We start from the raw sequence: 27,662 nt of genomic DNA, 5'->3' as shown, positions 1-27,662 counted from the left end.
CGAAATTAAGATATAATTAATTAGTACTTTTTTTCAATTTTCCTCTTAATATTAATTATTTTTAAATATAGACAGTATTGGTTACATTAAAAAGTGTCAAGGGTAAATTAACAAAAAAAATCAAGAAAAATATGATACTACTAATATGAAATGGAGGAAGTGTTTAATCAACCTAGCATAATTCCCTTGCAGGAATGTACAAAACTTTAAAAAATTTATTTATTTATTTTTGAAATAAATACTTCTAATAACTTATTTCCAAGACAAATTCTTATTAACCATTAGTACAAGAAAAATGAGAAGAAAAAAAGACATGCCTCAACTCAACAAAGCCAATGTGATCTCACAAATGGAGTCTAGGAGGGTAAAGTATACGTAGACCTTACCTCCTACCTTAATAGAATAGAGAAGTTGTTTCCAATAAATCCGACCCTCAGCTCAAGGAGGCATGTTCATAGCACAACAAAAGATTAACATTACAAGAAACTTGTCACACTAAAACAACCTACAGTATGCTGCATCAAATTTTTTTTGTGGTATAAAATAAATCTTAAGAGAGTGATATCAACATCCAAAAAAGGTAATATTAGCCTCATATTTTTAACATTCATCAGTTAGAAGGTATACATACTAAAAGCTTAGTAAAATGCCTCCAAAAACTAGACTTATTTAATAATCTTTCTTCAGTCCTGCCATCCTGAAATCCGACGAAAAAAGCTACGACAGCAGCTTACAAATCTACAGGTCCAAAGCTACTCCATTGTTCTTCAGATGTTGCATCAACATGGAGAGTCTCAATCTTTGGTCTTGTAGATGGATCAGGGAAGTTCCAGAAAGAATCAGAATTCTCGAAGAACACGTAAAATAGAATAGCTGATGCCAAAAACAATCCCAAGAGTAATAGATAAATCTGCCACTCTGCAATTGAAGAGATAGGGAGAAAAAAGTCAATCTTGGAGTAAAATGCACGCGATTGTCTCTACACACAGAAAAAAAAAGAGACGGACCTTTCCAATCAGTTGGGACATTTAATTTAGTCACCATTACTCCCCATTGAGAGGAAGTGGTAAGAGCAACCCTGCCAAAATGTGGACTAGTAAGCAGACAGAATAGGAGCTTTGATTCTTAAAGAACAGTTGATGAGAAAGATTACGATGACATTAGTAGACACAAGGTTTTAACTTTGAAGAGCGCAAATATAGGCAACAACTAGTGAAGAGAAATTATTATTAGGAAATCATGTCATCAGGTATCACAGAGACCTAGCACCTAAGACGTAGAACAATAACAACTGATGGCGTAATCTTTGGCTGCAAAATGTACACTATGAATGAGTGTATACTAAATCAGCTATTTGGTTAGTTATTTAGTTGCTAAGGCATATATATATACGGTTTACTAAATAGTTTTAGATGTCCTTTTGCCTATTATATGTGAGTTGAATTTTATTTTACTTTCCTTTTTTTGCGTAGGTTTGCCTGCTCCACATTTTTCATATGTGAAGAACATAGATCCAGGTCTACCATTGTTTTTGTTCAACTACAACAATCGGGGGCTTCATGGTATCTATGAAGCTGCAAGCTCGGGAAAAATGAATATCAATCCACATGGTTGGATGTTAGACGGTTCTGGAAGAACTAAATATCCTACACAGGTTTATGTCATGTTTCCTTCATATGTGATTTATTTGGTTGTGTTAATGCTTTCTTTTTTATGTTTTCTTGTTTATAAATGAAGGTTCAGAAGCGTCTGTGTCTGCACTGCAAACCATTGATGAAAACTTTGTTTAAGCGTATAATTCAGGATAACTATTACAATGATTAGCATCATTTCATGTTTGAGCTAGATCGTGTTCAAGATGCTAATTTGATATCCAAGTTCTCATCTTGTGTATTGGCTCAATACACAAGAACAGAACTTGGAGATCAAATTAGTAGTTTGAACATGATCTAGCTCAAACATGGAAATGATGCTAATCATTACAATAATTATCCTAGATTATAGGCTTAAATAGAGTTCCCGCCAATGGTTTGCATTGCAGACGCAGACGTATCTGAACCTTCATTTATAAATAGAAAGCATATAATGGAAAACATCAACACAACCAAATAAACCAAATATGAAGAAAACATGACATAAAACCTGTGCAAGAAATTCAGTTCTTCCAGAACCGTGTAACGTCCAACCATATGGATTGATATTCATTTTTCCCGAACTTGCAGCTTCATACATATCATAAAGCTCCCGATTGTTGTAGTTGAACAAAAACAGCAATAGACCTGGCTCTATGTTCTTCACATATGAAAAATGTGGAGCAAACAAACCTACACTAAAAAAAGGGAAGTAAAACAAAACTTAGCTCACATATAACAGGCAAAAAGACATCTAAAACATATAGTAAAACCATATATATATGTGTGTGTGTGTGTGTCTTAGCAACGAAATAACTAACCAAATAGCTGATTTAGTATACACTCATTCATGGTGTACATTTTGCAGCCAAAGATCACGCCGCCAAGTTGGTTTTTAGTCAAAGTTAATTTTTGTCTTCTTCAACAATCAGTTGATGTGACTTTTGCATGCAAAAGTAGCTCATCAACTAAAGATATTCATGAAAGGTTCTTGGCATCACTAAAGTCGTATGTACTACGTACAAGACCATCACAAAAGCCTCCCTTTTCACCCTTCAGTCACGAGTTACATCTACTACAATTTCCTCTTATATCTCTCCATACATATCTTGTGGAGAAAAAAGACAAATGCTAACACTGTTTAGAATTTCGTGAAAAACATGGCTTCTAAAAGAGAAGGCATAGGCTTCAGAACAGAATCATAGAAAATTATAGCTAGAATTGCACATACCTTTCACTAGGACAAAACTCCAAAGAAGTAATATTAGTACCCAAGTGCAACCTCTTGTGCAAAGAGGAGATCTCCATCTTTGTCACATCAATAACACAGACATCACCATCTTTGCTTCCCCTGCATTTAAATGACAAGCATAGATTCAGATCAATGCACTAGCAAACTAAACGCCGCAGCAGATAGCAATGCAAATGGGGTGGTGCTGTTAAAGCCTATGCGGAATGGAGCAGGTTACAGCTTATGTGGGTGTGGGGAGGTGTGTTGGAACAGATCTTTTTTAAATTTAAAAGGGGGAGGGTGGGGGGGGGGGGGTGGGGGGTTGTGGGTTGAGATAAGATACAACTAGGTGTAAATTCTGAAGTTGAAGTTCTGAGGTTAGACATAAGCAAACAAAATTTCAAGATATAAATTCTGGCTATCATAAATCTTTTGGAATTATTAAAAATAAAAATTATTCTTAGTCAATGAAATTTTGATTTAAAAATATTATTTCTGATCAGTAAATTCTGATCTGAAACTTATTCTTCGGTTCTTTTTTATGTTTTATGTTTCTTTTTGTTTCTGATTTGTTGGGTTCAGAAATGAGCACGTAAATGTACAGTCAAGTCAAAACAATAACAAAATGGAAAAGAAGTAAATAACTATCTGCTCTCCTTTTATAGTTTAGATACTAAAATTCAAATTTTCTCAGGGATAAAAAAAATCACACACTGTTTGAAAGAGCAACTCTTCTAAACTGATTGGTATAGTAATCTTTCATCATCTACATCATTTCTATCAGCTTTTAATGAGGGAAAAGGCATAAGTACCCTACTGAACTACGACCAAAGTTCCAGGGACACTTTATCTTTACCCTATTACCATCCTATACTATTTTAAAGTGTAATAAACACACCCTTAAACGTAATAAGAATGATTCCACTATTTTCCGGTGGGGAGAAGGTTTTCCCTTAATGGAGTATGTGTGTGAGAAAGAGGAAGACGATTTAGTAGAATAAATGGATGGGAAAACGTCGGAAAAAATTCATCGGCGACTTCTGTACGTGGTGAGCATGTGAAAAAATCAATTTTAGTTCTAGAAAATGAAAAAAAAAAGAAAAAGAATTTGACTCTATTTCACAAAGAAAGAAAGGAAAATAATTAAAAAGATATCAACTTAAGTTTTAATGTTAATAATTAAGTGTCCAAAGTAATCATATTTTAACTTTTTTTCACCCCTAACATGCCTCCGAGTGAGTGAGCACACTCTTTGTACCACCTCAGCACTGAAGGGTGTATCTATAACACTTTAAAATGGTTCAAAGGGGTAATAGGACCCCCGTAAAGGAAAGGTGTGTTCTTGGAACTTCGGTCATAGTTTGTTTTGTGTTGTGGTTACGGAAGAAAAAAAAAAGGCAAGTGAATCTAATTTGAAAAGCTAAAATAAATAATATTACCTATTATATGACAATAATTTTGTATTACCTAAATATAAAAAATGGAGAAAAAACATCTTCAGCGGGAAGAGGCGAGTTGAAAATTATGTGGGTTAAAGGTTCAACCCCCGCCCCATTGCCACTCCTAGCTGTAGAACACCAAAAGCCATGTATGGGAGGGGAAACATTCATCAAAATGAAGACAAGTCAAGAGTAGCAAAAGAACTTAATTCATGCAAAAAGTTCAAAAAAAGTCATGGTGTTTTTGAAAGATGAGAACACTTCAAATTAATTTGATGGAATCTTGTACTAACTCCAACTGGAAGGGGAAGAGGAACCAGATGCTACTCTGTTTTAGGTCCCCTTCATGCCTCATTTTGGCCTATCTCATCACGAAACTTCAAATGTCAAATCAACTCAATGATTTATTCAACATCCATGTAAAAAAAAATACTTTAAAGAAGATTCACTATTGCAAAATCGATGTCAAATTCCATTCTTTAGCTTCAACAGTGCATATCTAAGGAAAGTATTGGACAGTAAAGATGTAGATGGTAATTGAAATTCAACATTACTAGGAGACACAAAAGGATAAAGATCTTACAATACAAGATATTTCCCATCCAAACTAATTGTCATAATGGAAGCTGGCTTATTATAAAGGCTTTTATGTCCAATTTTCTTCCATGTACTGATGTCCCAAACCGCAATCAATGTCTTATTGCCTGTTTTATTGACACAAATTTGGATAGTTACACAATGTTTTCAATAAGAAAAATTACACAATCTCAATTTAATAACTTCATTAACTAAAGCCAGACTTTAGAATACCTTTCTGAACAGTAGTGAACAAAAACGGTTTTGTCCCATCTTTAGAGAATCTGCAGAGCTCAATATTCTCATCCTGCAAATGTGGAAGACAGGATATTATAACATCAACATAAAAATGGATAACCAATTGTCTAACAGGTAAGACGTCATATTATTCAGAACTTACTGCGTTTCGTGACAAAGTTACTGGAACACCGTCCCTTGTGTTCCATATTCTGGCGGCACCATCTGTGGACGTGGAAGCTAAGAACTCTGAATCTAAGCTGTATATATATAAAAATAGGAAAAGACATTAAAATCTTGGTCAAGAAAATCATAGGAACAATAATTCTTAAGATTCCACAATCCATGGATTAAGTATCATTTCTGCAACTGTGCACCCCCGGGATTAGTCGGGGCTCAAAGAGACTCGGACACCCGGTGCAAATCAAAAAAAAAAAAAAAAGTATCATTTCTGCAACTGCAATAAGAGGCACAGTAAATTCATGACTCTTAAATCTTTTGAAACTTTTTTTCTAGGAAGATTTCATGATCATATTCAAAAATCAGATTCACAATTCAAAACTCAAAGAGTATAGCATGAATGCAAATCCATGCATAAATGCATGTATTAGGGTTTCTTGATCGGGAATGTATCGTTCTTGAAATATCAACATGTTTAGTTCTTCTATGACATTTCTCACTTCTTAAATATAAACAATAACAGATAAAGTAAAATTCTGTATACAAATTCAGTTAATGTAGCTTTACATTCCGTAATATTCACCTCCAAGATATAACCCTGCAAATTAGGTCACCGTTCGTCTCCTTATTCACTTTTAATTCCACATGAGAACAAACTACTTTAAACACTCAGATAAGATCACACAGAGCAACAGCAACAATTTGACAATCTGGTGTGATGCGTAACAGATGAACCAAAAAGATAAAATCCACATGGGACTATAATTGGATGAAAAAGGCACTTCATTCTGATCTTTAAAGTGAAAAATCTACATCAGAATTGTTAAAAGACACAAGACTAAGATCCTTCACTTCATTTTCCATCACTTAGTTTCTTTAGAATATAATCGACGTTTTCAGCACTAAAGTGTGAGAAATGTAAGAGAACAAGATGTATCACTAATCAACGCAAGTGCACAGACACTGAAGATTATACGTCCCCAGAGCTCATATCAGGTAAATTCTTACATATGATAAATAACGGAGGATTATGTACAACTATAATCTGAGTAAAGCTAACTATACCTGAAATCCATGTCTCTGAATGACTTGTGAGCTTTAGGTTCATCCACAATAATGCGCATGGTTGGCCACTCAAAAAGTCTAAAATGTCCATCCTTCAAGATTCAAAGTAATACAAAGTCAGGACAACAAGGCAATATCCTCGTGAAATATAAAAGACATTATCTTTCACAAAATTGCTTACAACTCCGCCTGTGGCTAATTTGGAGCCATCAACACTAAAGGCCATGCATTGTTGTGGACCAACATCTAGGAGAGGGAACTCCTTGCACACAAATTTTATATTATCTTCATGACCATATAACTCAAACAACCTGCAGGCAACAGCAAACAATATATCCCCTTCCCTGGTAAAGAAATAAATAAAAAGCAAGACAATAATCATATTGAAAACTCATGCTAGTTATCTCTATGTTCCTTTGTTGGGTGACAAACTTAATCACTAATGTGAAAGGATAACTATCGGCCAAAACAAGACCTGAATAACCTTTGCTTCAAAATGGGGTCAGCACAACTGAAAGCTGTAAAACACATGTCCACGCCGAAACATAGTACTGCGTTGAATTTATATGAAAATACATACATAATGGAATTTTTTTCTTTCATCAATAGATGTAAAACCATGAATGCAACATTTAGGATCGTCCAACCACTGCTACTCACATCACTAGCAGTCAGGTCTCGAGATGTTCTTACCAACATATACTAATGATGCCAAATAAAAATCTTCCCCTATTACAAATGAAACTAAAGTATTTTAACTGGTTTGCTGTCTAACATCTTTCATATCACGTTCGTGTTCGGTGACCTTCGCTGAGGTTTTTGATCTACCTCCGAAACCTAAATCCATATTTTTAAATGGCTATTGCCTAGATCAAGTCTTAAAAAAGGGGGCTGTCCGTAGAAAGAATTAACTCCAGGCTGGCATGGATTTGAGGTTCACTCAAGATCTGGATTCCCTCTGGGGAATTAATTACATACACAAGGTTTCTAAATGGAAACATATCATAATAATACTCATCAACTAACAGTACTCATCCTGTTCACCTACTGCACAGTAACACAATCACCAATCATATATTTCATGAATAACAACAGCAAATTCATGCATAAGTAATCTTCATTCAACATACAAACGAAGCCAAAATCAACAATTCGAAATCACAAGGCATTAAACTCATTCATACCAACTACCAAAAAAATCAATCTTTTTCACAACAAAAACAGTAAAAAACCAACTTCCAGAATAACTTGAAATTAAAATCGAAAAGGGTTTCAAAATTTACTTGCAACCAGTAGTGGTGGAGCACACAAAATCATCCCCACTTGGATGTACCGCAATCCTCACTGGCTCTCCACCTTCCTCCAACACATACGTCGCCTAATAACCAATACCCACAAAAAAAAAGTTCAAATTTCACCACAATCAGCAAAAAATCACAGAAATCACAGTAAATGCAACACCCCCACAACTAAAAAATTCATCTATTTCTACTAATTCCAACCTGGGTTCAGTAAACAACAAATTCAAAAATTGTTTAATGAAAAAAAGAAAAGGGTACCTTAGGAGAAGAAGAAAGAGAAGTATTCTCGGAATTAAAGGAGAAAATCTCGAGCGAAGAACAAGTTCCGGTCGACTTTCCAATGACCACCAGATGCGTGTTTTCCGGCCGTTTGATCCACGATGCACACGTCACTTTCCCTTCCACAGATACATCAGCACCGTCCATTTTTTTAATCTTCCAAAACTCCACAAAACCCCAAAACCCAAAAACCTCAAGGTAACAACAATGGCGGAAAAAAAGTGAGTTTTTTGAGTTTCAGTGAAAATTGAAATTTATAGACTTTTTTTATTTATTTATTTTTAATATCAAGTGTGAAAATACATAAGATATGGTGGGTCCCGTAGAAAAACAGGCGAAGTGGGGCCCAGGATAAATATTGTCAACGGATTTTTGGATATTCCAAATTAGGAACTAATAAATAATTATGTGGGAATACTTTGGAATTAGCAAATTATAATAAATTTTGCACGTCTGTTTATTGTTTTGTTGACTGATTAAACAAGAGGAAAATCCAAAAAAAAAAAAATGAAAAATACTTTCAAATTCGATGGAAATTATTACAGTACACTTTTAATTGTTATAATTTTCTTTTTTAGAGTCAAACTATAAAAATTTTGACTAACATTTATGATGTATTTTTTCATCATATTGATATGCAAAAATTGCAAATTTACAATACTTTCCATATAGTTTTTGAATATCTAAATTTTTTTTGTTAAGAATATCAAATTAATGTAATCTAATTTAACTTTGAAAATTAGGCAAATTGACTTTCGAAAAGTGCAACACGACAAATAAAGGTGGATGGAGCGAGTAGTTCATTCTTGAATTAATGACAGTCTTAAAAATACGTTTTTATTTGACTAATTGAATTTAATACATCTAAATCTTATAAAATGACTAAAATACACTCCTAAATTTTCGTCAAGTTTAGACGTGTTTTCAGCACTTCTCTTGGCTCATTATTAAGCGGTTCATGCTCCTACAAGAGTTTGAGACCACTTGTTATGTCATATGGCAGATTGGGGTGTATGTAAGTTTTGTCAAACCTACTTTTAAGTCTGTTTTTTATTTCTGGAAGTGTTTGACTAATATAAAAAAAATAACTTAAAATAAGTAAAAAATGACTTAAAATAAGTTAAAAAGTGTTTGACAAGATCAAAATGACTTAAAATAAGTCAAAAATTAAAAACAAGTCTCTCCCTACTTTTTATTTTTTGAGTTAAAAGTCATTTCAGTTTGATTTTTTATTTTTTGACTTAAAAGTCATTTTAGTTTGACTTTTTATATTTTTGGCTTAAAAGACATTTCAGTTTTACTTTATTTTTTACTTAAAAGCTATTTTTTAAATCGATCCAAACGGGCTCTTAGTCAAGTAGAGGGCGATGTTTTTGAGTCTGTCAATAGTTTGGGGACGAAACTAATAATTTACGTCATGTTTAGGGATATCTTCAATACGTCTCTCATAAAAGAAACAAAAAGTCAAAAACACGTGAACTGTCATTTTTTTGTAAAGTTTAACGTTTTGATTATTAGTTCTTTCGTTTTTCTACCTAAATTATCACGTATATATGTATTAAAACACATCTAGTTGAATAAATAACGACAGTTCAAATAGAAAAAGGAAATAAATCATAATGACGTAGGCAATGCTAAGATGTGTTTTAAAGTATAGATTGTAATAGTCCATGTAGAAAAAGACAATAATTAATAATTGAGATGTGAAACTCGTAAAAACATGATAGTTCCAACATTATTTTGAGTGTGACTCAAATAATAAGATAAAGTATGTATTCAATAGTTTCAGCTATATTTCTCTCTCTTTGGGTGTATATATTTGGTATGAAAGAAAATATTCTTCATAAAAAAACATTTTCCTCCACACCAAACACCCTTCACTTCCATTTGATATGAAAGGTATTTAATTAGGAAACGTAAAAAAAAGTAATTTAAAAACATAAATAATATATAAGTCAACTATATACAAATTGTCAAAAATTATCATAGTTTTACATATATCTTCTTTCTATCTCGTTTTTATAAAAGAAAAAATAATAATCTTTTTAAATTGGGAAATTATTATTGTAATTCACGTTATTAAGAACAAAATAAAAATGTCTAAGTCAACTAATTTCCAAAAAGAGACAGTATGAGCAGGAATTGGTCATCTTATTATTTTATTGAATCAATGAAGTAATGTTTGATTTTATTTTATTTTGGTAGAAATGATTAGCTTTGGAGATATATTTTGGCATATTCCTAAAACGTGATTCAAGGTTGTCAATTTCATAATATGTTTTTTAAAAGGGTCGTATGGGACTTGAATTTCATATTGATGTCGCAAGTGTTAATACGGGATTCATATTGCATAACACTAACTTTCTCATCTCAACAACTAGTTTTTAGAGTTTGCTTCGTCCTGGATCATAATAATTGTATCAGAGTTATTCCACTCTTCATACTCACCATACCATAAATAATGATGTCGGTATTGCAACTTTCGTTTGGGACTAACAATGTATATAGTACACAATCAATTGTGGATGTCCGAGTACCTAACTAAAAATTTGTTATATGAGAAATAGCTACATACTTGTGATAGAGTAAACATATATATTTATTCTAGGATTTCTTTTTACTTCTACTGGCACCAAATTGTTATCTTGTTTTAGGAGTGAATATCCAATCTACTGTCAAAATCGTTTCATTAGCGATTGGCAAGGTCTAATCACGTACTTTTGCCTCTTTTTTTTTACTTTTGGTATATTTTGCATCTTCTTTACAATAATACATTACTTCATTACATGATGTTAATGTCTAAAAAATTTACCATCTGCTTCACAATTGATTGTGCGTTCATCATTGGCTCATGCTTCACCCTCAAAGATTGAAATAATCAATTTACACACACGTCTATTTAACAAATCACAATATGGTATTACATTATTTTACCTTTAACTCTTCCCTCGTATAGAATCGACTAAAATATTCAGTATATATTCTTAATAAAAACTTTGTAACATCCATTAGTTTTAGGAACTAAAATAACACATTTTAATTAATTAAAGATCAAATATGCTAAGTCAAATAACATAAAAATTGAATTCGCAATATGATAATAATTTGAGGATTGAAATTACTTTTTCCCTTTTTTAAAAAATAAGTACAAGCTAAATGGCGATGTCAAAATTGACATATGTGCACTTTGCCCCTTTTTATTCTGGATTTTTAGAAATGGGCCAAAGTGAACGATGGCACTGCTTTAGCTTTAATGAGTGGCCCAACAAGCCCATAAAGTGTTGTCTATGTTTGCAAATTCATAATTTCAAAATTATAAAGAATAAAATTAGTTAAAATCTAGTAATATTATCTCCGTTCTATTTTAGTTGATCATCTTACTAAAAATAGTTGTCTCATATTAGTTGAACACCTTACTAATTCAAGAAAAAATTAAATAAATTCATCTTGTATTACCCTTGCAATTAATTCTTTTTGAAAGTGTTTACATTTGATTGTAAAATGCCAAGAAACTTTTTAAGGGGTGAATTAGTAAAATTATCCTTTTGTTTATGATTTCTTAATATGCTGATAAAGAAACTCATATGGAACAGAGAAAGTAATATTTTGAGACAAAAGAAGTAGGTTTTGGTTAAACTAAAAAGTCAATATATATATACTCAATGTGATATCAACATATAGCATATTCGAAATAATTAAGTCTATCCACATATTTTATGCTACCAAATCAATAATTTAAGATCGATGTAATCGATCCACCACTAAGAATCATCTAAGGGTGTCGAAATGCGTACAAACATAGAAGGAGAGTCACAAAATATATTCAAATCTGAAACAAGGTACATAAAAGGAAGTACATCCATATTCGAAATAAAACTACAAAAAATCGAGAACATACTGAACAATACTTAGGACAACCTTCGTTATGGTCCAGGTCCGTGGATCGAGCCCTTAGAATCTGGTCTCTGAAGTTGATCAACGGACTGACAGGACGGATCGTGGATTAGTCCTCTGACCGTCGATCCGTCTGTAGGTCGAGACCCTCAGGACCCCAGAACCCTCATCTGAAGTCGATTGACGGACTGACAGGACGAATCGTGGATTAGTCCACGGACCGTCGATCCGTTCGTAGGTCGACATCCTTAGGACCCCCCCCCGAACCCATCCTCTGAAGTCGATCGACGGACTGACAGGACGGTCGTGGACCATAGGTAGCTTCAGGAGATTTTAAGTCAGGGGTCGTTTGATCTTTTCCTTATGCGTAAGACCCCTAAACTACGTCGTTTAACCCCTAAACTATGTGGTTTTTTGGTCAATTTTAGCCTAGTAACTAAATTAGAATCTACTCTAAGGAAATCATTCACCAAAAAACTTAGAAAATTAGAACGCAGAAGGAGAAAGAGTCAACCAAGCCCTAGCCCAAGAACGCAGCAGGTTTTCATCAGTTTCATCCTCGAATCGAAAGATTTCTCCGTGAAATTCTTCACCATGCATGTGGGATTTCACTAGTGGGTTCCTTTCACCCATCTCCCTTAATATTATCTAGACCTAGGATTTCTTGAATGTTAAAATTGTTGGGTTTTAGCTGTTAGAATGATCCATATCAGATTATCATGTTATTGTTCAGTTCCTTGTATAATATTCAGAACCCTAGTTGTATATATTCGTTTAGTTCATGAATTATACATGCTAGGTCATATTATTCAGATATATATATACTTCAGTTTACGAATGTCATATTATCAGTCATAATTGTTACATTCTCACAGTTTGCATGTCAGTAATTGAGTTATCTAGTACTTCAGCATTTCAGTCATAATATTGCTTATTTACATTCTAATTAGGAGTAGCTTAATACCGAGTGGACTAGAGTCAGTTATCCTCAAGTCCCAGAACTACGTGCCCCGTAGGTTGTGAGAATGAGTGATATAATTTTCAGATTAAATAAATAATTATTTATGTTGCTAATAACAATGGCACAAAAAAAAGTAAAATAAAATAAAATAAAAGGACAAATGTCTAAAATAGAAAAGGAAAAGAAAAAAAAAAAGGCAAAAGCCCTAAAAATTTAAAATCAGCTAATGCTGAAACATACATAAAAGAAAATTGCAAGGGAAATTTACGCATAGGAGAAATGGAAGGGAATAAAAGAAGGGGAAATTTTTTGGATTATTCTCGTTCTTTTATTAAATTTTTATGTGATTATGAACAGATATTTTGATTTGAAACGTGTAGAATTTATGTTGAATCAAAAAAAACATAGGCTTAGGGTTCTTAAAATAAAATCTTGATTTAGGAGTTGAATAACGATCCGTTTTAGCTAAAATTCGGCATGCAAGTTTATTTTATTATGGGCGACATCATCTGAAAGAAACTTTCAAATTTGAATTCAATGGCTCGGGATGATTTTTTGATCCGATTTTTAACCGAAACTAAATATAGCAATATGAGTGTATACGAGCTTGTTTACTTACAAATAATGCATATTTGATAGATCGGAAACGTTCCGAAGCTTTACGAAAGTAAAGACAAAATCTTGAGTATCATGATACGTGTTCGGCATTCAAAGTATGTTAAGACTTTCTAAACTTCTTGTTAACTTGTTTTGATCTATGTAGTCATATGGAACTCTCAAAAAGTCCGTCAACGATTCATCATTATAGATAATCCACCCTCCAAAATTTACTTGTCTTTCTGATAAAAATGAAGTAGGGTATTTTTTGACTATAATCAATATTATTTATACCCATTCTTTTATAAATTGATGGAGGAAATTATGATATTAGTCATTAATTGAATACTTAGCATTGTGTTTGGAAGGACAATTATAATGAACGGTATTTCCGTATAATTTCACCATCCCAATAAATTGAAACTCTAACTTTTGTTTTAGAATACATTTCTTTTGTTATTGAAATGAAGAAAAATAGAAGATTAAAGGTGTTGAAGTTGCTATGTTTGAGCGTCTTTAAATAGTACTTGGTGGAGTTTAGAGATTAAAAATAAATAAAAATACATAATGTAATAAAAATAAAAATTGTAATAAAAATAAAAATAAAATTGTGTGACAAACACTGCAAAAACTACATAAAGAGACACAATTTAATGTAAAACAAAAAAGAATATTCCTTTTTGTAGAACAAATTTTTTTCTTCCATTTTGTAAAGTGTAAGAAACAATTACACTTTATAACGTGTAGGAAAAGGTTACATTTTATTCAATGATGAACAAAACAATTCCGTTTTATGTTTAAATATAGACGTTAACAAATTAATGACCACAGTTATTTTAGCTAGTTTCTAGAATTGTGGCTTATTTGAATCAATTTTATCTCTTTATTGCTCAAATAGATTCCGGACTCTAGATACTATTTAGATGGAAAATTCATTTTTGCCCTTGATCGTTCCATTCAAGACTTTTCTATATATAACTAGATAAACATGCATGTGCTTAGCACGCGCCCAACGTTTTATATTTTTAATGGTGGATCTTTAACCTTGTTATTTGGAGGCACAATGTGGGAGTAAAACTAAACAAAAATGAGAAAAATAGAAGCACATGAAAAACATAGAGCTAATATTAAGTAAGGTGCGCAGTTTTTTTTTTTTTGGTTTCCATCCGGTGTCTGGAGCCCACATTGGAGCTCCGACTAAATCCGGATCACGCACTGCAAGGCCCATTCAGGGGTGGCGTTCCCAACAGGATATACTAGTACAACACGGTATAGTACTAACAATCATCTTTTTACTCAAATTTCCAGCAGAAAATAAACATTAAAAAGGCATATACAAAAGATTTATGAAGTACTTTGATGGTACCTCTCTTCTTTTTCATTTTCTAACTATCTGCTAACTGGTAGAATAGATGGAATCACCCATGAAAAGCAATGACCTTCCAATACAAAAGGCCTACAAAAAATCTTAAAACTGTATCCACCTGAGTTATGTATTTCAAATTCATCACCGATCAAAAGCTAGAGATCCTTTCACTTCATATTAGTTTAAATGATAAATTGTTCATCAGTTTACTATAAGCATTTGTCTATTCACATTCATCCTATATAAGACTAATAAATTTAGTAGGATACCATTTTAAATATCCAATGTCGAGAAATACTTTGTATATCTGATGAGATAGATGAAAATAGTCTAAAGCAGATACAAGAGACAATTGATGTTGAGCTTCAATCATCCTCAGACTTCTAACGAAACAGCTATAAGAAAATGGAAGAAATTTATCATTATCACATATATCGAGCCTCCATTGGTTGGATAAACAAGTCAATCTTAAGTTCAAATATCGTCTCTGAACTATAAAAAAAAAGATATCTTGAACATGAAAAAGAAAGAATTTTGATAAAGAATGCACCAACCTGACCAGTATGACAATAGCAGGATTCCTCTTGAGCTCCTTAGGGAGTTGGTCATGGAATTCAGTAGTTACAATCAAGGTAAATAGCTTAGTCTTCTAAAATTCTTAGAAGAATTAGTCATTTCCCCTTCAATTGAGGCTAACATAAGATATTTGCATTAACACTGAAACACTGTACCTTTTTTATGAAACACTAAAACAATATACTCGAAGCTTGTATGAATTAAAAATCATATTGCCAGTTAAATCAAGTTAATATGCCATCAAACTGAATGACACTTGGGGAGATAAAATCACAGTCACATTTTACGGCACACAAGATCTCCTTGTGCAAGTCACCTACATACAATACTTGGGATTATTTTAGGTTGAAGTTAATTTTCCAAGAAAAATATGCTAGAGAAACATGGATTCACAGTTTAAAAGAAAAGAGTAAGACTTTCCTTGTCTCATTAAATAAAGGGAAAAAGGATGGAATTACCCCCGAACTTTGATAAATGGTACGTATATGCCCTCTGTTATACTTTGCGTCCACCTAAGCCCCTGCCGTCCAATTATAGGTACATGCATGCCCCTCTCACTAACGGTCCCCTCATATTGTACACGTGTCTTAATCCTAATCAACTACCCGTTTGACCTTTCTTTTTAACCCATAAACTAACAACCTGCCCCATAAACTCAATACCCACCCGATTCCCTCTAAGATATATCCTAATTAAAAGACCCAAATCTCCATTGGAGAACAACTTCAATTTGGGCTGTGACAATTCGTTGGGTATGTTAAATCAAGGTGGAAATGGGATGATAAATACTGGATTCTGTGGCGGAGAAGAGATGGGTGAGTCGCTCAAACACGACCATCTGGTGGATGAGTTTGTGGATATGAGGAACGTCGACGATGGTGGCAAGGCAAATTCGGGATTAAAACTATTTATTATAATTCGTTGGGTGTGTTAAAACTATTTATTATAATTATAATCCAGTATTCATCATCCCATTCCCACCTTGATTTAACACACCCAACGAATTGTCACAGCCCAAATTGAAGTTGTTCTCCAATGGAGATTTGGGTCTTTTAATTAGGATATATCTTAGAGGGAATCGGGTGGGAATTGGGTTTATGGGGCGGGTTGTTAGTTTATGGGTTAAAAAGAAAGGTCAAACGGGTAGTTGATTAGGATTAAGACACGTGTATAATATGGGGGGACTGTTAGTGAGAGGGGCATGTATGTACCTATAATTGGACGGCAGGGGCTTAGGTGGACGCAAAGTATAACAGAGGGCATATACGTACCATTTATCAAAGTTCGGGGGTAAATTCGTCCTTTTTCCCTTAAATAAAATGAGCACAACAACTTTACCTCAAAAAATACTAATTTTGTCAATTCAATTGTGAACTTCTAAACTGACATAACGTGATACTTACGTTCTTAAATTTCAACAAATTTCAAAAATAACCAAGCATACTCAACACGTACCATTTGAAAAAACCCACTTAAAATAGAGTTTCACAATCTCAAACTCCCAACCAGGCAACCTTAAGTGAAAAGACAGTGAACAAAAAGGCCTGAATGCGACTCTTCATAATGACAGCCAGAGAAACTTAAAGGATGATCTCACTCTCTTTGTCAAAATTATGAATCAACATATGAAAATTAGACTGAGAAAAGTAAAACACAAAGTTCAGTTTTTTTCCTAATATTCCAAACCAAAGCAAAATTCTCAGAAAAAATCACAGAGGCGAAACTGAAGTGGTATATTGATATCCAGACAATATAATATTAGAACGAACAAAATTAAAGGAACAAACCTCAGCTAAAAAATTCCTCCTTTCTCTAACACACCCTCCAAATAATTTTTTCCTCTCCAAGTGAAATTAAGTGGCACATGAAAGAAAGAGAAACGAGAAATGAAAAGTGCTAGAAGAAATAGAACTTGAAATGTGAAGTATTGAAGCAGTCAACAATTCAAGTTATTTTATGGAACAAAATAGTGTACATGTGTTGACAAAGAAAAAACCAAAAGTGAATGCCCGAAAAAATAAGTTCTAGTTTATAATACACTTTACATAGCCTAATGTACAATCAGTTTTTGCAATGTTCGTCCAACTGTTTCAAGTTGTGTATTGTATTATCTTTTATTGTATTGTACAATCAGTGAGTGCCGAATTGTTTGATTGAGATTAAATAGACAGATTTTATATTGATATTGACAATTGAAAAGAAAAGAAATTATACATCTTCATGCTCACTTTACAGTCGAGAGGGAAATGAATATTGGAGAGAAGTACATATCCCAAACATGGAAACTAAAGTCTCTAATTGAAAGAGATAACGAATATGTTGAACTTGAGATTTGTCTAATGCTCATATTTTACACGAGATTCAGTCCACGATGTTTGTTCCTCGAGACAGAAGACATGTTGAACATGAGATTTGTATCTTTAAATACACGGTAAAAAATTAATATCTTTTCCCTTGCCTTATTTTCTTTAAGAAAGTCTCCTGTTTGTCACAAGAAAAAGAAAAATCTCTCTTGTATATCCAATTGATGTCTCTATGTTGAGAAATTTGAAAAGAAATAGGAGAGGATTTGAGCAAAAATGAATAGAAGAAGTTCAGCTCAAATTGGAAAGAAGATTAAGAGAACATAGTGTGTCGGTGGAAGAGAGTAGCAAATTACATTTTAGAATAATGCTGAGTATCAATGTAAAATGACAGATATACCATTGGTCATTCATTACTTCATCTTTCTATATAATAGGATAGAAATCACATTTTCTGTTATATTTTTCCTTGTTGCTCAAACAAGAAATTCTCACAAACACAAGACATTTAGATGTTGTAAATAGAAATATCATATAAACGTGCATAAAGAAAAGGATACCGTACAATGCCTGTGTCAACTTCAATAATGATCTCTTTTATTGTTTTTTCATCAGTAATGTTGTATTCCTTCAGCGCATGCTCCAATTCTTCCATCGTAATATACCTAAAGGGAACAAGATTAGAAAACGATAAAATGTTAACCAAATATGGAGGGGCAGGTGGATAGCTTCATACCCATTCTTATTCTTGTCGAAATACTCAAAGGCCTTGTACAAGCAATCTTCTCTTTCCATGCGATTCATGTGCGTCATAAAGTTGTTATGAACTCAAGGTAATCAATTGTTTCATTTCCATCAACAATAGCCTGGAAGAACAACAAAATTCCAACTATATGCATTAATGAGTACAATCTATGCACACAGTCTTCATGATATTTTGAAGCCAAATACTTTTCATGTCAAACGATTTTACGGGCATTGAGAACAACTACATCATTTTCAGGAGCATCTAATAATTAAAACACATTCCATTTAGCAATGTGGACTTACTAATGGGTAAGAAATACTGCCACTTCTCAAGATACACATCATCAAGATGAAGAGTTTCTGCTCGACTATGTAATTCTCTTCTTGTTCATGCTGTTCACCGAGAAGCTTTTAGTCCTCAAAAATTTACATCTCAACAAGTGATTTATTGCTTGCCAAATTAGTGGAGTGAACATGGCGAATAATTGCAAGAAGGACATATGAGCTAAAAAGAGAAAGAACCATAACCATAAACTAAGGAATGGCCAGGAAAATGCCGATTCTTTGTAAAATGAATATGAAGAATAATTTTAATTGCAGTACATATGAGCTAAAAAGAGAAGGAACAGTAACCATAAAATAAGGAATCACCAGGAAAAACCCGCTTCCATCAACTGCCTGACTTCTGACTCTGAAAGTTTTGTACCCATTTTTGTAAGACCAACTTTTTTTTTGAGATTGGTAACTGTTTCTATTTCTTTAAATCAGTACATGGGTTGTACTGAAACCATATTACATAATGAACTCTAAAGGTACTGTCCTATCCCTATAATGAGTCTAAAACATCAATGATAGAGAAATTTGAACATTTCCTTCAAAATGATTTTTCTTCTGAGAGATTTTCAGTAATTACCTACAAATTCAGGGAAACGGAAGATAAGCACAATTGTCGGGAAACACAATAAAGGGGGAGAAATTGCCATATCTTGTTAAGAATAGGAACATTGAATTTACGACTAACCTTCAATGCTACTTTCTCCAGCTTGTTCATAGCACATAATTGTTTCATTCTAGATAAGACAACAATGTCAAGAGGTTTGTCAGATGCATCACCATCTTCTCTCAGTATTGGATAACCGACATTTGCATAAAATATTTACTTTCAGTTATAGTATAGATGAAATTGGTCATTCCAGAGATACCACATTCTTTTTTATAGTCATACATTCACAACCTCAATCAACTCTTAAAGCAGTTTTGACTCATGAAAATCTAAAGAAAAGAGGCTATCAGTTGGCTTCGAGACGTACTTTATGCGGAGAACATGCTGAGACACTTAACCATCTTTTTTTGCATTGTACATGGACAGAACAATTATGGAGAATGTTCATTTGTCTAAAGGGGATAAGATGGGTGAAACCAGGGAGAATTAAAGGAGTCCTGAGCAGCTGGAAAAGAGATGGCAATGCTTCTGACAAGGAGAAGAGATGGAAACTTGTCCCGGCATGTATTTGGTGGACAATCTGGAAAGAGAGAAACAGCAGGAGTTTTGAAAATTGGCAGAATAGCTTACAGAAGATCAAGATGGACTGCTTAGCTCTTTTATATTTTTGGTGTAAACAAGATATATTAACTAGGACAGAAGACATCTTGGATGTGCTAGATTGTTTATAGGCAGCAGTTTAGACTAAGACTATTTTATTCTGTAAGTTGTTAAACTTTTGAAGGGGAACTACACTTTTTTGTTGTAGTATACCTGTGGATATATAGACTAAAGTTACCAGTTTCAAAAAAAAAAAAGCATATTGGTTCATCTCGAGTTAGAAATGAGAAGTAATAAACAAGACTTACGTTGCCAGACAACAAAACTAAAATTACCTTCTGAGATGTAAGTAAATGCAGCAGAGGCTGGACACTTCTCATTTAACATAGCAAGGATTTTTTTTATTTTTTTTGAAATTGGTAACGTACAAGGATTTTTCTTGTCAATGGTAAATTAAGAGTAGAGATTCTAAGGAGCAGCAGAGCACCTGAGCCTCATTTCGTATAGTCTGGTTTGTTTCCAGATCAGCAAAGAATTAGAATGCTTCAGTTGTTCTCCTAATACCAATATTCATGGCTGAACACCTTTAAAAAATAAATTTCAAGGCAAAGTAATGTTTAAGAAAACAATAGTAATATTAGAACAAACAAAACAGCCTTCCCATTATAGATGTAGTATTATAAACATCACATTCTCTAATATCATACTCACACTATCCAATTAAATATTTTGTCAACTCTTGTCTACGATAAATTTTCAATAGGAGAGGAAAATCAGAGGTCTCTCGATTTTAATGACTTATTCTCTGCAATCACTACAAAGATGTAATCCTTAGAAGAAGTCAAGTAATACTTTGTAAAGATTTTGCCATTTATCTTTCATTGGGAATTTCATCAAACACATTGGTTCATCAAGATTCAAGGCAAATGGGCAATTTCCTTGTTACCATTTTTTTTTTGTTTCAGTACGGTAGCAGATAGGGTGCTACAGAGAATTTTCAAAGAGACATACATCTTATAAGTAAAGGTGTGGTCTTCTGATAGAATCCGAAAAAAAAAATATATGAAGGAAGAGGGAAGCTAACTATCAAAATCAAAACTGAATATCCTCGAGAAAGGGCCTTTCTTAACACAAAATTTCAATTGTAGTTTTTTCTTTATCACTTTTTAGTGCATCACCAATTAAGGAAATTCGAGAAGAAGATATGAACAAAATTATACCTTAAATTTTCAAAATTTTCTATTCTGTATGATTCTTGAGCTAGTATGTCATGGGGTGGTATGGAGTGGCTCGATAAAATCAATTATTCTCGAGAAGTCGTGAATCTAAAAGTAGAAAAGTTTTTTTTAACTTGTGGATCTGAGCAAGCCATGTAGTAAAAAGAAGTACAAAATATCTTGGTTTGCTAAAACAATTTACCCTTGAAAATGAAAAAATTTACGATATTACCCGTGGTCGTCCATCACTTCCCTTTTCAATATAGTAGAAATATATAGTAGAAAAAGTCAAGAAAAGAAAAAGAAATAACTAAAAATAATTACTAATTATTGCATCAATGTGCAGAGTCTCAATCTTTGGTCTTGTAGATGGATCAGGGATCCAGAAAGAATAAGAATTCTCGAAGAACACGTCAAATAGAATAGCTGATGCCAAAAACAATCCCAAGAGAAACAGATAAATCTGTCACTCTGCAATTGAAGAGATGGGGAGAAAAAGTCAAATGCACGCGATTGTCCCTACACAGAAAAAAAAAGAGACGGACCTTTCCAATCGGTTGGGACATTTAATTTAGTCACCATTACTCCCCATTGAGAGGAAGTGGTAAGAGCAACCCTGCCAAAATGTGCACCAATGTGGACTAGTAAGGTGAAGTAAGCAGACAGAATAGGAGCTTTGATTCTTAAAGAATAGTTGATGAGAAAGATTACGATGACATTAGTAGACACAAGGTTTCAACTTGGAAGAGCGCAAATACAGGCAACAACTAGTGAAGAGAAATTATCATTAGGAAATCATGTCACCAGGTATCACAGAGACCTAGCACCTAAGACGTAGAACAATAACAACTTGGCGGCGTAATCTTTGGCTGCAAAATGTACACTATGAATGGGCGTATACAAAATCAGCTATTTGGTTAGCTCCTACTGAAATAACTAACCAAATAGTTGATTTAGTATACACTCATTCATGGTATACATTTTGCAGCCAAAGATCCCGCCGCCAAGTTGGTTTTTAGTCAAAGTTAATTTTTGTCTACTTCAATAATCAGTTGATGTGCTGTGACTGATGCATGCAAAAGTAGCTCATACACTAAAAATATTCATGAAAGGTTCTTGGCATCACTAAAGTCGTATGTACTACGTACAAGATCTCACAAAAGCTTCCCTTTTCACCATTCAGTCACGAGTTACATCTACTATAAGTTCCTCTTATATCTCTCCATACATATCTTGTGGAGAAAAAAGACAAATGCTAACACTATTTAGAATTTCGTGAAAAACATGGCTTCTAAAAGAGAAGGCATAGGCTTCAGAACAGAAGACGAATGACATAGAGTCAATACTTCATAGAAAATTATAGCTAGAATTGCACATACCTTTCACTAGGACAAAACTCCAAAGAAGTAATATTAGTACCCAACAGCAACCTCTTGTGCAAAGAGGAGATCTCCATCTTTGTCACATCAATAACACAGATATCACCATCTTTGCTTCCCCTGCATTTAAATGACAAGCATAGATTCAGATCAATGCATTAGCAAACTAAGCGCTGCAGCAGATAGCAATGCAAATGGGGTGGTGCCGTTAAAGCCTATGCGGAATGGAGCAGGTTACAGCTTATGTGGATGCGGGGGGTTGTTGGAACAGATCTTTTTAAAATTTAAAGGGAGGGGAGGGGGTTGAGATAAGATACAACTAGGTGTCTGAAGTTGAAATTCTGAGGGAAGAAATAAGCAAACAAATTTTCATGATATAAATTCTGGATATCACAAATCTTTTGGAATTATTAAAAATAAAAATTATTCTTAGTCTGTGAAGTTTTGATTTAATAATATTTCTGATCAGTAAATTCTGATCTGAAACTTATTCTTTAGTTCTTTTTTATGTTTTATGTTCTTTTTGTTTCTGATTTGTTGGGTTCAGAAATGAGCACGTAAATGTACAGTCAAGTCAAAACAATAACAAAATGGAAAAGAAGTAAATAACTATCTGCTCTCCTTTTATAATTTAGATACTAAAATTTAAAATTTCTCAGGGATAAAAAAAAATCACACTGTTTGAAAGAGCAACTCTTCTAAACTGATTGGTATAGTAATCTTTCATCATCTACATCATTTCTATCAGCTTTTAATGAGGGAAAAGGCATAAGTACCCTACTGAAAAGGGAAAAGCCAGACTTTAGAATACCTTTCTGAACAGTAGTGAACAAAAACGGTTTTGTCCCATCTTTAGAGAACCTGCAGAGCTCAATATTCTCATCCTGCAATGTGGAAGACAGGATATTATAACATAAACATAAAAATGGATAACCAATTGTCTAACAGGTAAGACGTCATATTATTCAGAACTTACTGTGTTTTGTGACAAAGTTACTGGAACACCATCCGTTGTGTTCCTTATTCTGGCGGCACCATCTGTGGACGTGGAAGCTAAGAACTCTGAATCTAAGCTGTATATATATAAAAATAGGAAAAGACATTAAATTCTTGGTCAAGAAAATCATAGGAACAATAATTCTTAAGATTCCATAATCCATGGATTAAGTATCAATTCTGCAACTGCAATAAGAGGCACAGTAAATTCAAGACTCTTAAATCTTTTGAAACTTTTTTGCTAGGAAGATTTCATGATCATATTCAAAAATCAGATTCACAATTCAAAACTCAAAGAGTATAGCATGAACGCAAATCCATGCATAAATGCATGTATTAGGGTTTCTTGATCGGGAATGTATCATTCTTGAAATATCAACATGTTTAGTTCTTCTATGACATTTCTCACTTCTTAAATATAAACAATAACAGATAAAGTAAAATTCTGTATACAAATTCAGTTAATGTAGCTTTACATTCCATAATATTCACCTCCAAGATATAACCCTGCAAATTAGGTCACCGTTCGTCTCCTTATTCACTTTTAATTCCACATGAGAACAAACTACTTTAAACACTCAGATAAGATCACACAGAGCAACAGTAACAATTTGACAATCTGGTGTGATGCGTAACAGATGAACCAAAAAGATAAAATCCACATGGGACTATAATGATGAAAAAGGCACTTCATTCTGATCTTTAAAGTGAAAAATCTACATCAGAATTGTTAAAAGACACAAGACTAAGATCCTTCACTTCATTTTCCATCACTTAGTTTCTTTAGAACATAATCGACGTTTTCAGCACTAAAGTGTGAGAAAAGTAAGAGAACAAGATGTATCACTAATCAACGCAAGTGCACAGACACTGAAGATTATAGGTCCCCAGAGCTCATATCAAGTAAATTCTCACGGAGGATTATGTACAACTATAATCTGAGTAAAGCTAACTATACCTGAAATCCATGTCTCTGAATGACTTGTGAGCTTTAGGTTCATCCACAATAATGCGCATGGTTGGCCACTCAAAAAGTCTAAAATGTCCATCCTTCAAGATTCAAAGTAATACAAAGTCAGTACAACAAGGCAATATCCTCATGAAATATAAGAGACAATCTTTCACAAAATTGCTTACAACTCCGCCTGTGGCTAATTTGGAGCCATCAACACTAAAGGCCATGCATTTTTGTGGACCAACATCTTGGAGAGGGAACTCCTTGCACACAAATTTTGTTATTATCTTCATGACCATATAACTCAAACAACCTGCAGGCAACAGCAAACAATATATCCTCTTCCCAGGCTAAGAAATAAATAAAAAGCAAGACAGTAATCATATTAAAAACTCAGACTAGTCATCTGTATGTTCCTTTGTTGGGTGACAAACTTAATCAGTAATGTGAAAAGATAACTATCAGCCAAAACAAGACCTGAATAACCTTTGCTTCAAAAGCGGGTCAGCACAACTGAAAGCTGCAACGACACATGCCCACACAGGAACATAGTACTGTATTGAATTTATATGAAAATATATACATAATGGAATTTTTTCTTTTATCAATAGATGAAAAATCATGAATGCAACATTTAGGATCGCCCAACCATTGCTACTCGCATCACTAGCAATCAGGTCCCGAGATGTTCTTACCAACATATACTAATGATGCCAAATTAAAATTTTCCTCTATCACATATCATGCTCACGTTCAGTGACCTTCACTGAGGTTTCTGATCTACCTCTGAAACCTAAATCCATCTTTTTAAATGGATAATGCCTAGATTAGGTCTTAAAAAGGGGCTGTCCATAAGAAAAAATTAACTCCAGGTTGGCATGACCTTGAGGTTCACTCAAGATCCAGATCCCCTCTGGACTAATTAATTACTTACACAAGGAATATTTAACAGAGCAGACCAGCACTTTTTAGGTCAAGAAAACTAACTCACAAGGTTTCTACATGGAAACATATCATAATAATACTCATCAACTAACAGTACTCGTCCTGTTTACCTATCGCGCAGTAACACAATCACCAATCATCCATTTCATGAATCACAACAGCTTAATCATGCATTAATAATTTTCATTCAACATACAAACAAAGCCAAAATCAACAATTCGAAATCACAAGGCAGTAAACTCATTCATATCTTGCTTAACAAACTACCAACTACCAAAAAAAATCAATCTTTTTCACAACAAAAACAGTAAAAAACCAACTTCCAGAATAACTTAGAATTAAAATCAAAAAGGGTTTCAGAATTTACTTGCAACCAGTAGTAGTGGAACACACAAAATCATCCCCACTTGGATGTACCGCAATCCTCACTGGCTCTCCACCTTCCTCCAACACATACGTCGCCTAATAACCAATACCCACAAAAAAAAAGTTCAAATTTCACCACAATCAGCAAAAAATCGCAGAAATCATAGTAAATGCAGCACCCCCGCAACTAAAAAATTCATCTATTTATACTAATTCCAACTTATAAGTACTGGGTTCAGTAAACAACAAATTCAAAAATTATTTAATGAAAACAAGAAAAGGATACCTTGGGAGAAGAAGAAAGAGAAGTAGTCTCGGAATTAACGGAGAAAATCTCGAGCGATGAACAAGTTCCGGTCGACTTTCCAATCACCGCCAGATGCGCGTTTTCCGGCCGTTTGATACACGATGCACACGTCACTTTCCCTTCCACAGATACATCACCACCGTCCATTTTTCTAATCTTCCAAAACTCCACAAAACCCAAAAACCTCAAGGTAACAACAATGGCGGAAAAAAGTTTTGAGTTTTTTGAGTTTCAGTGAAATTGAAATTTATAGATTTTTTTTATTTTATTTTCTATTTTTTATTTTTTTTTTATAATATAAAGTGTGAGTGTGTGACAATATATATGGATAGACGGTGGGGGCCAGATTAATATAGTCAACGGGATATTCCAAATAGGAGTAATAATTATGTAGGAACACTTTGGAATTGGCAAATTATAATAAATTTGGCACGTCTGTTTATAATTCTGGCAAAAAAAAGTTATTGTTTGTTGACTGATTAAACTTTATTTTGAAATCATAATTAATAAGGGCAAAATTGTAACTTCACTATGCTAATCATTGTTGCCTTAATATGTGTGTCATTTCTAAAGTGGACAACTAAATAGGGACGGAGGGAGTATTGAAAACATCTCTAAATTTGATGAAATTATTAGTCCACTTTTAATTGTCATAATTTCCTCTTTTTTAGAGTTAAACTATAAAAACTTTGACTAACATTTATGATGTATTTTTTCATCATATTGACATGCAAAAATTGCAATTTATAGTACTTTCCATATAGTTTCTGGCAAAAAAGATTTATTGTTTGTTGACTGATTAAGAAAGAGGAAAATCCAAAAAAAATAATTAATAATAATAATAATAATGAAAACACCTTTAAATTTGGTAGAAATTATTACTACATTGTCCACTTTTAATTGTCATAATTTTCTTTTTTTAGAGTCGAACTATAAAAACTTTGACTAACATTTATGATGTATTTTTTTTATCATATTGATATGCAAAAATTGCAATTTATAGTACTTTTCATATAATTTTTGTATATCTATATTTTTTGTTGAAAATATTAAATTAATGTAATTTAATTTAACATTGAAAATTAGTCAAATTGACTTTCGAAAAGTGCAAAATGACAAATAAAAGTGGACGGAGTGAGTAGTTTCATTCTTGAATTAATGACAGTCTTAAAAATACGTTTTTATTTGACTAATTGAAGTTAAATACAACTTGATCTTAAAAAATGACTGAAAAACTCCCCTAAATTTTGGTCAAGTTTAGAAGTGTTTTCAACACTTCTTTTGGCTTATTATTAAGCGTCTCATGCTCCTACAAGAGTTTGAGACCGCTTGTTATGTCATGTGGCAGATTGGGGTGTATGTAAGTGTAGTAGTCAAGTAGAGGGTGGGTGTTTTTGAGTCTGACAATAGTTCGGAGACGAAACTAATAATTTACGTCAAGTTTAGGGATATCTTCAATACGTCTCTCAGAAAAAAAAGAAGTCAAAAATCAAACACACATGAACTATCATTTTTTTTGTAAAGTTTTCATGTTTTGATTATTAGTTGTTTTATTTTTTCTACTTGAATTA

General features: G+C 33.2%; 2 protein-coding genes across 6 annotated transcripts in view; one reads left to right on the top strand and one right to left on the bottom strand.

The window, feature by feature from the left end:
* Positions 1 to 27,662, top strand: part of LOC125837238 (dihydrolipoyllysine-residue acetyltransferase component 1 of pyruvate dehydrogenase complex, mitochondrial) — a 164,818-nt gene that overhangs the window by 18,944 nt on the left and 118,212 nt on the right. The gene's annotated exons all lie outside the window — the stretch shown is intronic.
* LOC125837241 (SEC12-like protein 1) lies at positions 592 to 26,246 on the bottom strand. Of its 4 annotated transcripts, none has more exons than XM_049516399.1 (10): positions 26,071 to 26,246; positions 7,643 to 7,737; positions 6,541 to 6,670; positions 6,360 to 6,451; positions 5,278 to 5,374; positions 5,112 to 5,184; positions 4,885 to 5,005; positions 2,863 to 2,982; positions 1,008 to 1,078; positions 592 to 918 (listed from the first exon to the last, which is right to left on the bottom strand). In XM_049516399.1, exons 1-10 carry the CDS (start codon positions 26,236 to 26,238, stop codon positions 731 to 733), a joined length of 1,155 nt encoding a protein of 384 aa, XP_049372356.1. In that variant the 5' UTR covers positions 26,239 to 26,246; the 3' UTR covers positions 592 to 730. The 4 variants fall into 4 exon arrangements, with proteins under 4 accessions (XP_049372356.1, XP_049372358.1, XP_049372359.1 ...); XM_049516401.1 differs by lacking the exons at positions 6,360 to 6,451; positions 6,541 to 6,670; positions 7,643 to 7,737 and adding exons at positions 24,477 to 24,568; positions 24,656 to 24,786; positions 25,786 to 25,880 and having other exon boundaries at positions 26,071 to 26,232; XM_049516402.1 differs by lacking the exons at positions 6,541 to 6,670; positions 7,643 to 7,737 and adding exons at positions 24,656 to 24,786; positions 25,786 to 25,880 and having other exon boundaries at positions 26,071 to 26,232.

Source organism: Solanum verrucosum, unplaced genomic scaffold (genome assembly GCF_900185275.1).
Source record: "Solanum verrucosum unplaced genomic scaffold, falcon-dt-bn FXZP01000165.1, whole genome shotgun sequence".
NCBI classification, from domain to species: domain Eukaryota; kingdom Viridiplantae; phylum Streptophyta; class Magnoliopsida; order Solanales; family Solanaceae; genus Solanum; species Solanum verrucosum.
Note: the sequence above shows the minus strand (reverse complement) of the source record. Positions and strands in the feature narration are given on the sequence as shown.